This window comes from Myodes glareolus, chromosome 25, assembly GCF_982192425.1.
Source record: "Myodes glareolus chromosome 25, mMyoGla1.1, whole genome shotgun sequence".
In the NCBI taxonomy this organism is placed as follows: Eukaryota; Metazoa; Chordata; class Mammalia; order Rodentia; family Cricetidae; genus Myodes; species Myodes glareolus.
Window position 1 is genome coordinate 27,987,954 of NC_142050.1, and position 14,137 is coordinate 28,002,090.

A 14,137-nucleotide genomic window follows, 5' to 3' on the forward strand; every position below is an offset into this window, starting at 1 on the left:
GACCAATGTGGGCATCAGGCATGCATGTGGTACACAGTCATCCTTGCAGGGAAAACATTTATACATATCAAATAAAACAACGAGCAAGTGTGAATGAGTGGGTGCTGTGACATTGTGGGTGGGAGCAGGTCAGACGGTGTCTGTCAGTGTTGGGTGCAGCTTCACTTTCCGGAGTTTCTTCTTAAGAACACACATACATAATAGACTTGTGGTGCATGCCTTTAACCCGTTACTCTAGAGGCAGAGGCTGAAAGATCTCTTTCTTTGAGGAGGAAGAAGAGTCAGGGGTGGGAGGGTGGGGGAAGGAGCAGGAGGCAGTGGTGGCACAAACTCCCTAGATAACTTAAATGCCTATCGATAGAAGAGTGGTTCATTAACGTGAGAAACAGATATTAGCAGCTGTTAGAAAGAAGATTCATACAGCAGAATGTTAAGTAAAGAAGCACGTCCTACATTTTTTGTACGAGACAACACTTTCATAACACAAAGCTGCCTTCCTACCTTACATTAATGGAAGGGGATAGAATTTGGTCGACAGGAAAAGCTATTCATCAAAGGCTTTCAGGCGGGGCACTGAGTTGGCAGGTTAAGCTGGCCTGTTATGTTAGTGTGTGGTTTACAAAAGAATACAGCTACCACAAGCCAGCAGAGACTGACCAATCTGAGAGGAAGAAAGGTGGCACTTGAAGGCAACACTTAAGAGTTTCCTGGGCTGTGAGAATGGGAAGCAGAAGTTTGATTTTCTGACCAAGTCTTTGAATGAGTGTCTCTATTTGCCCAGCTTTGACTTCACTCATTCTGAGTCACCACTTTCACACTGGCTCTTCCCATGCTTCCTCTGGCAGTGTGTTTTGAGTGAGGAGAGAATGAGATAGAGAAAACCTAGTGTTCCAAAGATGCCAGTGTTTGTGTAGGCAACTATATTTCTCTTTAGGATTAGCCACTTTATCATCTCTGATCAGAAGTTGGTAGTGCAGATAATCCAGATAATGAGCAAGAAAATCATTGGGCTTTAGTTCTCTAATGCCCTTGAAATACACATTTTGTTATAAACTGGTCTGTCAACTTGGAATTCCTCATTTCAAATTAAAATAACAACATCTGGTTGGGAAGACATGTCTCTGGATAAAAGGCTTGTCTCACAAGTGTGGGGACCTGATCAAATCCCCAGAATCACATAAAGTCGAGCATGGTAATACATGTCTACAATACCACCTCTTACAGAAAGATTAGAGGCAGAGACTGGAGAATCTCAGGAGCTCACAGGCCAACTTGGCTGGTGGACACAGTGGTGGGCAAGAGTGAAAGAGACCTTTTTTCAAACAGTAGAAAGTGGGGACCTTCATCCAAGGTTATACTTTGTCCTCCACACAAATGCCATAGCATGAATCATATACACACAGAAAGACAAAAAAGTTGAACTGGGTGGTGACACATGCTTTTAATCCCAGCACTTGGGAGGCAGAGGCAGGTGAATCTCTGTGAGTTGAGACCAGCCTGGTCTACAAGAGCTAGTTTCAGGACAACAGGGCTATCCAGAGAAACCCTCAAACAAACAAACAAACAAACAAACAAACAAATAAATAAATAAATATCTCCAGTCTCCAGTTTACCTTCTCCACCACATCACAATTTTCTTGAAGACTATAGAAATCTTCCCTTTCTTCGTAGTTTAATAAGAGCTATTCTCTTTAGATTTGTTACACAGTTATCCTCAGTGTCCATAGAGGACTCACTACACAGACCCTTTACATAAAATGGTACGTAGTGTTGTTTGAAATCTATCTGAATCTTCCCATGAACTTTAAATTATCTCTACATTATCTATAATACCCTCTAATAGAATATAAATGCCATATAAGCAATTATTAACACTGTATTGTTGACCGTGGTTTCTGTCCCGCCTGGTCCTGCAGCCATTCAGTCCCAAAGAAAACACACAGGGGCCTACATCAATTATAAACTGGTTGGCCTGTTAGCTCAGGCTTCTTATTAACTCTTATAACTTTTATTAGCCTGTAACTCTTATCTGTGTTAGCCACGTGGCTTGGTACCTTTATCAGTGAGGCATTCTCATCTTGCTTCCTCTGTGGCAGACTCACCCTTTCCTCTTCCCAGAATTCTCCTGTTCTCATTGCCCGCCTCTACTTCCTGCCTGACTACTGGCCAATCAATGTTTTATTAAAATACAAGTAACAAAACTTTACAAGGTACAGACCATTCTCTCACAGCACTGTATTATCTAGGAAATAATGACAGAAAAGACCAGTTGGTACATATTCAGTACAGGTGACATTTTTTTTTAACCCCAAGTATTTGTTTCACAATTGGTTGAGTCTTTAGATACATAACTCACAGATATGGATCCCTGACTTTATATTTTTGAACCAGTACAGTAGAGATGGAGTTGGAAGGCATACTAACTTCAGAGTTCTTATCTTACAGTTGAACCTAAATACCAATGAGGAGCCTCAAAAATCTCTGGAGTTTGGGGCTGGAGAGATGGCTCAGAGGATAAGAGCATTGTCTGCTCTTCCAAAGGTCCTGAGTTCAATTCCCCGCAACCACATGGTGGCTCACAACCATCTGTAATGGGGTGTGGTGCCCTCTTCTGGCCTGTAGGCATACACACAGACAGACTATTGTATACATAATAAATAAATATTTTTTTAAAAAATCTCTGGAGTTTAAAGATACAGGGAATGAGCGGTGAATGGCATTTTGGAATGTGTTGAGGATACTACATTTGCTGAACAGTAGATAAGTAATCGAGTTTACAAATGACAGATTTCTGACATAGTAAGAGCTATTGATTCACTTCAGCTAGTTTAATCTAAATACTAAATCAAAACTCATGTCTTGAGTATGCGAATGAAGTGTTCTACCATTTAGTGACATGTCCCCAGCCCATCAAATAGACTATTTAGCATTTTATAAAATCTTATTTTAAAACGTCTATGATGTATATGTGTTTGGCTCTTTTGTGGCTGAGGTCCTGTAATGCAGGCTGTCCTTGAATCTACTATGTAGCTATGGATGACCTTGAACTGATCTCATGCCTTCCTATCACAAGTTCTGGGATTAGACATAGGCCACCATGCCCAGTTTAGCTTCTACCTGATCTCTATGTTTATGTGTGTGAGTATTTTGCTTTCATGTATGTACCTGCATCACATGCATAAAGTGCCTGTAATACCAGAAGAGGGCATCGGATCCCCTGGGACTGCACTTGGCAGACTATTATGAGCTACCGTGTGGATTCTAGGAATCAAACTTGGGTCCTCTAGAAGAGCAGCCAGTGTTCTTCAGTGAGCCCTTTCTCTAGCTTCTATAATCTTTACTTTTAATTGCTGCTGACATGAATTTGATACCTTTTTCTCTCCAGCTGTGCCCTGAAGGAATAGTATTTTCTAGCTGGAGTAAGTTTACTGGCCAACCTAGAGTCCTATAGGCTCACAGAGACCTACGTCAGAATGAGACACCAAGCAAGCATATTCTAGGCCAATTAAAGCCCAGCCTGAGAAGTAAGGCCTTGCCTTTACTGACCCTGTTGATTGGCTCCCTATGGATTATAAATGAACCTTCCTTAACAAGCACATTGAGAAGCTTTGCTTTCCCAAACTCTCTAGGACCAGTAATTAATCCAGCTGGTAATGAAGACACAAAGTTAAAGTCTGGAAAGGAATTATTTAATTCTTTCTATGCTAAACAATTGATACCTGATTTTCCTTTATAGTCCTTTCAGGTCAGCCATGATGATCCACACCTCTAGTCCCAGCATTGAGGAGGCCGAGGAAGGAGAATCTCAAGTTCAAAACCAGGCTTATATATAAAGAAGTTGTTGTTGTTATTGTTATTACTATTACTACTACTGCTGCTGCCTTTTTTGAGACACAGAGAGAGAGAGAAAGAAAGAGAAAGAGAGAAATGGTTTCTAAGTCTTTGAAAAAGCCTTAATATTTATTTGGGACAGTTTAAAAGTAGTCTCAGCTGGGTGGTGGTGGTGCAAACTTTTAATCTCAGTACTTAGGAGGCAGAGGCAGTTGATCTCTGAATTCAATACCAGCTTGGGCTACAGAGAAACCCTGCCTTGAAAACCAAAAAAGAAAACAAACAGCAACAACAATACAAAAAGATAGTCTTTCCTTTTTGTATGTGTGGAGGGACTACTAATGGGACAAAAGGGGGAACTGAAGTTTATAGTGTGTTTATTTCATTTGTGCATTTTAGATAGCTATTGTTTTGTATGTGAAGAAATATAAAATGTATAGAATCCCTTTTCTGCTGTATGTATCTGAGGTTAGAGAAAGATACTCAAGAAACCAGGATAAAGGGAAAAATGACTTTGAGATGTACTTTCTTAAAATAACTGGAGGAGTGATCTCATGAGCCAGCTGATAGCATGGGTTTGCAAATGGATACATTTCTATTAGTCTGCTGCTTGATGCTTCAGAGTCAAATAATACCTGGAGTGTACTAAATCAGGGCTTGTAGGCAGGAGACTGAGTAGGAAGAATTTAGGAAGAATGAAGTGGCATTGTCTGCACAGGAGTTAGCCAGACCTGTCTTAGTTACATAAGCATAGATGATTTGGATTCATGGTTCCCTACTATATAGCAATTTATATTGTCTTCTGGTAGAATGGGATTCCATATTATATGAAGAACTATAGATTCACCTAGAAGATACATTCTTCCATATGACAGAATTGATGTACTCATTCTGAGTCTGACTCCTTGCTCAGAATTTGCTTCTTCTGGTTTTATGGTACAAAGGCAGCACAGATGTGTCCTTGGCATATGCAGGATGCTGCTCTCTCTGCAGGGTCTAAAATCTTAACTTGATAAACTACTTTTCTAGCCCCAAATCATCACCCTTCCTGAAGAATATTCATAGCACAATCCTTCCTGAGCATGTGCACTAGTTACTATGCCAGGAAGTAAGTATGTCAGCTAACTGTTTAAACCTGGTTTGATCTGTTAGCTTTGCAGATTCAACCTGAACGAAGTCCATAATGTATTTAAAGTACACAAGTGTCGATACGTCTAACTGAGACTTGTGCACACTGGCCTGGCTTCCAAGGAACTTGATAGAAAAATTCTTAGGTTATTTTCACCTTATTTACTGGAAAGCAATTTATTTTTATTTTATAGGCATCCACCTCTTCGTGTTTGTACTGTTTTTCATTTTAGTCTGAGGTGTCACTGCTCCAGAGCCCTCTCATCTACAGACACTGATGGTTCAACCTGTTGCTCACTTTTTCTTCTGTTATGACTTGACTACCACCTCCAGAACAGTGCTGAACTCCTTGCTATAGGCTCTTGGCTCATGAAAATTAAGAAGAAAAAGAAACCCTAGTGCCAGTAGTGTCTCAGGAGGCAGAAGTCAAGTTTGGAGAGAGACATTGTTGCCCTTTGAAGAAGGAGTCTACAAATGACAGCTTTTAAGGTCTTCTTAATCAACAATTATATTGTCCCCAGTCATCCGTGGAGCAGAAGTAACCTGGAGGAAGCAATGGGCTGTCAGCAGTCACACTTGGGATTTTCTGGCACCCTCAGGAAACTACCTGTGTCATGATCTTAGATTTTGGTAGGGGTCACAGGCACATCCCAGGTGTCTGTCATGACTTCATTGTGATAGCCATGCTCTTCTCTTTCAGGCTCAGCTCCGGGCATTTATCCCAGAGATGCTCAAGTATTCCACAGGTCGGGGAAAACCAGGCTGGGGGAAAGAAAGTTGCAAACCTATCTGGTGGCCAGAAGACATCCCGTGGGCCAATGTCCGCAGTGATGTCCGCACAGAAGAACAGAAACAGAGGGTAAGTTCCTCTAAGCTGCCCATTGCTTTGCCATTCTGAATCAGTTGCCTCAACTTCTGTCACTTCTGAAATCAGTGTAGGATTAAAGGGGAAGTCTGCCAAGTGTGTACTAGTTACCCAACACTTGAAGAAGAAGAAAGGCTGATCTAGATAACCTTCTTACTTTTTCTGTACATTTGGTTTTTTTACTTTATCTGGAAGTTTATTAAGAGACTTAATATATAATTCCTGATCAGAGTAAGATCTCTTATGAGAAATTTGAGTTTGGCCTCAATTTGGACTAGGACTTAAAATCTAAAACTAAAACCAAGACTAAACCAGACCTTGGTTAGGAATGAAAACCCAAAAAAAAAAAAAAAAAAATCAGATTTTTGTTCCAAAATAATTCTGTGATGAAATCCTGTGATGAGCTCTACAAAAGGTTCAATAAATACACAGATGATTATTTCGTAGTGGCCTAAATACCAAAATTCTTTGTGACTTACTGTGCTTTCCTGGTCTTTTGGTGACAGGTTTCATGGACCCAGGCATTACGGACCATAGTTAAAAATTGTTATAAGCAACATGGACGGGAAGATCTTTTATATGCTTTTGAAGATCAGCAAACACAAACACAGGCCACCACCACACATAGTATAGCTCACCTCGTACCGTCACAGACCGTAGTACAAACCTTCAGTAACCCTGATGGCACCGTGTCCCTCATCCAGGTAAGCCCGGGCTTGGGGGAGGTGGGCCAATGGCACCTCGCCTCAGACTGGAGACGATTCTTGTGCAGACGCTCTTCTCTGGGCATCACACAGCTGCTCTAGTCTTCCTACCTAGAGTTAACTTCTAAACAGTGTTCTCTTTATTTATTTTTTATTTCATTTTCTTGTGATGCTTGGAATGCAACCGAGGCCTCACCCACACTAGGAAAGTACTCTGCCACATGGTTACATCTTATCTCCAGTCTTGGAATAGTATTTTACATTGCTTGCATTTTGTTTAATTCAGAGCTATCAATAGCTTCTGGGACTTTTCCAAACAAAGCATTTGAAAATCGTTTCTTGGGTTAGGGTCCACTTTAATGGTAGAATGCCTGCTTATCACCTGTAGCGAGAATTCAAGAGGAGGATTTGGGGAGGGAGAAAGGAAAGAAGAAATAGATAAGGGTACTTGAGAACACACACATCGGGAAAATACCTTTTCTGAGGTGAAACACCATTTATTGACAGATGAATCTCTGAAGTTCACGTTGGGTTAGAAGAGAATGTTGGCTGGCACCAAGTGCTAGAATAAGATGCACTTGCGCTTCTAATGTTGATTTGGCTGAAGTGAAATTCTGAACTCATGCTAGTCCTTGAGAGATGATTCTTTTCATATCACAGGCATATTGTGCTGAATTCAGTGAGACCTATCTTCTTTGTAAGGGCAAGGCAGAGGGGCCCATCTACAGACACTTAACTTTCTATGTTTTTTAGGTTGGTACAGGGGCAACAGTAGCTACATTGGCTGATGCTTCAGAACTGCCGACCACAGTCACTGTTGCCCAAGTGAATTATTCTGCTGTGGCTGATGGAGAGGTAAGAAAAAGGTTTCTAGATGCCCCTATTGAAGTAGTATATGAATAAGTAAGGAGAAGTAAGGGCCCAGAAGACAAAGGAGCTGCATGTATTATTTGAACCCATGTAATAGCAGACTATGAAAGTTTGGAGAAGTATCCTATACTGTGTATGTTAATTGTAACAATTAAAATTTGTGGATCACTACAACCTAAATTGACCTGATACAAACTTAGAATTTCACGTTTGTAATGTAGTATTTTATATATTGTATATACAATAAAAGGGATTATCCTTTCAGTATTTTTACAAGAAAAGCCATTTCAGGGTTCCCTTGCTGACCATAGCTAAGTAAGTAGTTGCAAAGAAAAAAATCTCTAACCTTAAGCAGTTGAAAGTTATTTAGGTACACTGTACAAATTCCATGGACATTTAGAATTCCACATTAAATTCTAAAGTAAACTATGTTGATTTTAAAAATATGTAGTTTATTTGAAGATGCAATTAAGAAACAGTTATCTTGCACAATGGGACCACCAGTTGGTATTGGTCATGTTGATTGCATTAGACATCAGAAAAATCAAATGATATCTGATAATAATGGCATATGTAGTTCTGCTGCACAAAGGAAAAAACCACCCAAGTCCAAAGGCATTAAAGATACAAATTTCAAAGTGGGACACCAGCACATGTGATGAGTTTGAAATTATATGACATATTTTGGTAGGTTCTTAGTGACTATCAGTTCAGCTAAAATATGGATAGGCTCAATAACAAGTAGGAAAAAAAAGGAGTGTGTTCTCCACCCACACCTTCAGTAAATGCCAGGCTTTGCAGTATAGATACAGGACAATAAAGACTACCTCTTTCATAAGAGGTGGTGGGGAAACCCATGGCCAGCCATTCAGTGAGCAGCAGCAGCGGGGAGAGATGGCACCCAGGTGTAGTGCAGTGGATTTGCTTGAGTGCTCTCCAAAGGAATAATAGACTTGAGCTCAGACTAGGGGATGCAAGCAAAAGCAAAGGCTACAGGGGTAGGGGTTTGTCCTAGCCAAGGCAACAAGCATGGAAATGCCCCGAGTTTTGAAAATGTGAAATGGCTACAGTGGCTTGCTCTAGCGAGATGTAAGAGGAGCTACCATTTGAAAGGCTTCAGCACAGTGAGTTTTTCTCAGCAGTAGGACATCTTCTGGATAGCTTTACCTCTTGGGCTTAGAGCCCTCTTTGGAACATGGTAGGCTGTAGGCACGTGCACGTGCAGTTACATGCAGGAGGGAAGAGTAACATAGCAGGCACTCAAGCAAACATGGCCAAGGGAAGCACTGCTTAGAAGTAGGTAGTGCCAAGTCTACCTTCTGCCTCCCATCCAAACCCAACAGTTTTCTCTTTTTCTTTCCCCTGAACTCCTTCCTTTCCTTTCTTGACAAGGTCTTGCTATGTAGCCCAGGCTGACCTGGGACTTGGGAGCCTCCTGGATGCTGGGATTTTGGTGGGTGTGGCCATACTTGACTCAGTATTTTCAGTGATTTCTCTTGTGTGTTTCCAAAACTTCTTGATACAGACACAAATTCAAATGTAAATTCTAACGGTCCCCTTTTTTACACTAAATATAGCATACTGAAACTCTCTCCATATATTATAGGTCATGTTGTATGCATTCATTTGGCTGAAAACATGGTGTTCCATCTTTTGACTTTTGACTGTCCTTGTCCTTTCTGCTTCAGGTGGAACAAAATTGGGCCACGTTACAGGGAGGTGAAATGACCATCCAGACAACACAAGCATCAGAAGCCACTCAGGCGGTGGCATCACTGGCAGAGGCCGCAGTGGCAGCTTCTCAGGAAATGCAACAAGGAGCTACTGTCACCATGGCACTCAACAGGTGGAGGCAGGGGTGGGGAATAAATGGGATTGCAGGTCTGTCCTAAGAGAGACTCATTCTTCCTCAGTCAGAGGTGACAAGGATATCTTCAAGTTCATAAGACACTGGAGGCTGGGTTGTTTTGTTTTCTACAGTCCTGGGAGTGGAGTTCCCAGGCCCCTGTACATGCTAGACAAACATTCTAATACTGAGTTACTGCACTTTGGTTCCTAGTCAGCCCTCGCCAAGGAAAATTGAACCCTTTCTCTTTAGGGCTAGTTAGGAAGAACAATGTAGGAAGAGAGGCCTTTTCCAAGACAGAATTGCAGGTCTCCTTCTGGCCACTTCCTACTGGTTATTAACAGGAAAGACCATGCCCATATTATTCTTCATTATTGACACAATTTTATTTTCAGAGACACAGGCACTTTCATTAATCATTAAGAACAGGGACTGCCCTGTCACTTGCTAGCTGGCTGACCTTGGACAGTTTATTTAAACTCTCAGTGCCCAAGGTGTCTTTTTTTGCAGACTGGGAGTAATACCAATACCTGCCTTAAGGAAGTGTTAAGACAACTAAAGTCACTTTGGGTGAGATCTTTGGGTCAGTGCCTGGCATATGCTAAGGGCTGCTGCTAGTCATCCTGTGAGCTCTTGACCTCCATGACAAGCCAGCACTCTTCCTGGGTGAGGCCATGAGGAGAGAAGATTGGCAACACAGTCTCAGCTCTCAAAGAAGTCTTGCTCTTACTGAGGAGACTAATTTCAGCAAACCACCTATCAGGTGATACTAGAATGTTTTTCAGTTTTAAATTGTGGAATTCTGACTGGACATTGTTGAAATCCAGAGAGAGGAGTCACCTTCCCTGACATACAAAAATAAACTGAAGTGTAGATTTGGAGGGGCCTATTTTTGTTGTTAAATAAATTGCTTTTTTAAAGAAATTAGATTGGTAGGTACAGATGACTGGAGAGCAATGGTACGTCTGTGTACAATGTGTTGTTTGAGAAGAGGATTCCAAAGTCCCATAGATTTCTGATTTGAATTGCAGCTAAACCTTTTTTTTATCTTTTTGACCCTGAGAAACTTAGCCCCTACACTTTGTTTTTTGTTTGTTTTAGTTGTTTTGTTTTGATTTTGATTTTGATTTTTAGAGATGTGGTTTCTCTGTGTAACAGTCGTAGCTGTCCTGGAACTCACTGTATAGACCAGGCTGGCCTGGAACTTACAGAGATCCGCCTGTCTCTGCCTCCCAAGTGCTGGGATTAAAGGCATGCGCCATGACCACCTGGCCCCTTCTCTCTTTCTTTCGAGAGGGTCTCACTCTGTAGGCCAGGCTGGTCTTGAACACGTGTGATCTTTAGCCTTAGCCTCGTGAGTACTGAGATTATAGGTATGAGCTGCCTTGCTCATCTTATTTAAATTGCACTTCAAGGGGCTTAGATCAGTGGAGAGTCTGGTGTGTGTGAGGCCTGGGTTCAAGCTGTGCTTTAAGACTTGTCTAGTCAGAATTGTGATCATAAAGTGTGATTATAAAAGCGGTCAGGATGAGGCAACCTAGAATCTGGGGGTGCTTTGTTAAAGGCTTGGAAACCAGTCATTTGAAGGAAGCCATGACTCAGATGTAGTTGGTCAGACTCCTAATACTGAGACACAGGCATGCGCTCACTCTCTGCCTCTCACACTTAACAAATGAATTTCGGTGTGACCTGGAGCTGAAACTTCCCAACCCAGTGATTTGTGTAGTGCTTAGAATCATGGAACTCATAACAAAGTGTACACACTTTGGACCTCTTCCACACTAAAGACCAGCAAGACCATAGCCTTCTAGTCAGCATCTTGACTTCCAATGACATGTGCTGTCCTGGGTAGCCTGCACATAGTGGAAAATCTGAAGCACGTTCTGGCTCCCTTCGCTGTGAGGACACGCTTCTAAAGGCCGTGAACATAATGGTGTCCCCTGAGGGCTTGTTAGCTGTGCCTCAGGTGCAGCTGAGGTGGCTACAGTGTTTACTCCAGAAAGTAGAGTGTGGTTCCTTGTGGCTTGAAGGAGAAGCGGAAGGATGTTGAAATCTGTCTGCAATCAGACAGTCCAGTGCTCAGTGAGTCTTGGGGTGATGTGTTCAGCCTCTGGCAGAAGCCGAGCCTGGCAGCAAAGCAAGTTGTACCCCATGGGTGAATGGTTTTGTCAGATTAGCTGAGTCCAAGACAACCCTTTACTCATTGCATAAGATGCAGTGAAATCCTTTATCCCCACAAAATTTATTGTTGGAAGTCCTCTTGAAAAAAAATACACAGAGAACACTGGTCTTTGTTCCTATAGTAACAAAGTGATTTCATAATCTGTCGCCAGTCTCTATTTCAGGTGCAGATGGAAGAAGCATGATTCTCTAATAAGCACCTGCACCTCTGCTGCACTGTAAACAGCAGATGTGAGTGCAGGACGAGGAAGGAGAAGCCAGCTGTGGGAAAGGCAGTGGGAGCCTAGGAGGGGACAGGGTCAGGACAGCTGTAGGCAGACCTGTGTTTCAGCTGCGCTGCTAGGAGAATTTTTACAGCAGGTCAGAACAGGACCCGGGGATGCACAGCCTCAGCCCACCCTCAGCATCATAACAACCCAATGGGCTATGGAAAAGTTACCAGTATTAAAAATGGGAAGTGGTGTTCATTTTAATAATTCCAATAAAGAATAAACCAGCACTTTTAGAAAGGAGATGGTAAGGGAATCATGGTGAACAAATACAGAACACAGCATCACACATGCACGTGTGTGCACACACACCAAACAAAAAACTAGCTTTTCAACTTAGACAAGCAGCAGGGAAAGGAAGTGATGTCATGACACCTGATGAGTTTGACGCTTTGTGTAATTGGTTGGCTCTTCTGTACTTACAGTCCCTCTTAACCAGACCCTTCAACGCTACTTCTTAAGTCTCCAGCGCAGCCCTGCATCGAGATACGTGGTGGGGATTAGTAGGCTGGGCCTGTATTTGCCTTAGGAAAAACCTGCTTTACCCTGTGTTGTCAGTGTGGTTTTTGTGTTCTGCTGAGAACGGTGCTTCCACTCAGCATTGTGAGGAAGCTGCTGCTTGGGTCGTTTCTTTTCGGGAAACTTAGAATGTGCCCTTCTTTAGCTGTGAAAACTGCTTTTAAAAAGAAACAAAATAGCGTGGTATTTTATAAATAAGCACATGCCCTTATTCCAGCACTCCGGAGGCAAGAGCAGGACATTGACTAGAAGTTCCAGGTCAGCCTGGGTTATTTAGCAAAGCCCTATCTCAAACAAACAGCCGCACACAAAACAAGGGGCAGGAAGGAAGAAGGAAAAGAAGTAAACCATTTTGAAATAAAGTTCATTCTCTTTTTATTTTTAACTGATACACAAATATACATATTTAGGGAGTATTGTGACATTTTGGTATATTATGCTCTTCAAACTGAAGATATTAGAGATATTATTGAAATATAATGTTGCTCTAGTATATAGATTGACATTGGTCCAATAAGATGGGATGGAGAATGTGAATCAGATTGTCCTTATCTATAATAGGTAAGGACTATACACTTTCATGTAGATTAAAATTTTCATCTACAAATAAAAGGTGGTGCGTGCCTTTAATCCCAATACTTGGGAGGCAGAGGCAGGAGGACAGACACCAACCAAAGCTACACAGAGAAAACCCTGTCTCGGGTGGGGTGGGAGGGGAGGGCTGATGAGGGGTCTTGGTGATAACTTAGTTAGTAAAGTGTTTGAGGGTGTGTGCCAGACCCACAGACCTGAGTTTGACCCTCATTCCTCAGCTACAGAGTATGGTGTCTTGCTTTTGTGACTCAGCACTGAGAAAGTAGAGACGGCAGATCCCTGGGACTTGGTAGCCAGCCAGCCTAGCCTCATGGGTGAACACCAGGCCAATGAAAGACCCTGCCTCAGAAAACAAGGTGGGCCTCTGGCCAACACACACACACTGATCAGAACCAGTCTTTTATAGTTCTGCTTTGAAAATGGATTTTGACTAAAATTTACAAAGTGGTAGTTTAGGAACATTTTAGTCCCAATTTATATTTTTAAGTAATTAAAAAAATTAGGTTTATTTATTTTGTGTGTATAAGTTTTCTGCCTGCATATATGTATGTTTGTATGCCACATGTGTGCTAGTTCTGTTAGGAGTCAGAAGAGAGTTTCAGATCCCCTGCAACTGGATTTACAGGGGATTGTGAGCCACTGTGTGGCTGCTGGGCTTCAAACCTGAGTCCTCTGCAAGAGCAACAAGTAGTCTTAACCACCAGGCCTTCTCCCCAGCCCAAGTTAAAGATTCCCCTCAATAGAAAACTGAACCTAGGACTTCTCACATGCTGGGCACATGTTCTCCCACTGAGCGCTTTATTTGTATTTATTTATTTGTTTGTTTGTTTGTTTATTTTTGATTTTTCGGGACAGGGTTTCTCTGTGTAACAGCCCTAGCTAGCTGTCCTGGAACTAGCTCTTGTAGACCAGGCTGGCCTCAAACTCAAAGAGATCCGCCTGCCTCTTTCTCTGCTGGGATTAAAGGCATGTGCCACCACCACCTGGTTATATCTATAGTATACCTATATATCTATCTCGTAGGTAGATAGATAGATAGATAGATAGATAGATAGATAGATAGATAGATAGATAGATAGATAATCTCAGTACTTTTTTGTGGCATGTGTCACGAAGGTTCCAGGGCTGGCCTTGAACTTACTCTGTAGTCTACAGTTTGGCTATTCCTGCTCAGCCTGTTGAATAGCTAGGATTATAGGTCCCAGATAGGGCTTCCCCTACTCCAACTACCCCAGAACAAGATCTTGCAAGATAGCCCTGGCTAGCTTCAAACTTGGCATTTCTCCTTTCTCATCATCCCAAATGAGAAATTAAAGGCAGGATCTACTTA

The 14,137-nt window shown here is 42.0% G+C and overlaps 1 protein-coding gene across 9 annotated transcripts in view; it reads left to right on the plus strand.

The window, feature by feature from the left end:
* The window catches only part of Nrf1 (nuclear respiratory factor 1), a 106,978-nt gene that overhangs the window by 66,281 nt on the left and 26,560 nt on the right, over positions 1–14,137 (plus strand). For all 9 annotated transcript variants that reach the window (XM_085683926.2, XM_085683929.2, XM_085683927.2 and 6 more), the window contains 4 exons: positions 5,660–5,818; positions 6,331–6,528; positions 7,282–7,383; positions 9,087–9,244. In XM_085683926.2, the coding sequence (XP_085540052.1) occupies positions 5,660–5,818; positions 6,331–6,528; positions 7,282–7,383; positions 9,087–9,244 (617 nt within the window). The remainder of the gene's footprint in view (positions 1–5,659; positions 5,819–6,330; positions 6,529–7,281; positions 7,384–9,086; positions 9,245–14,137) is intronic.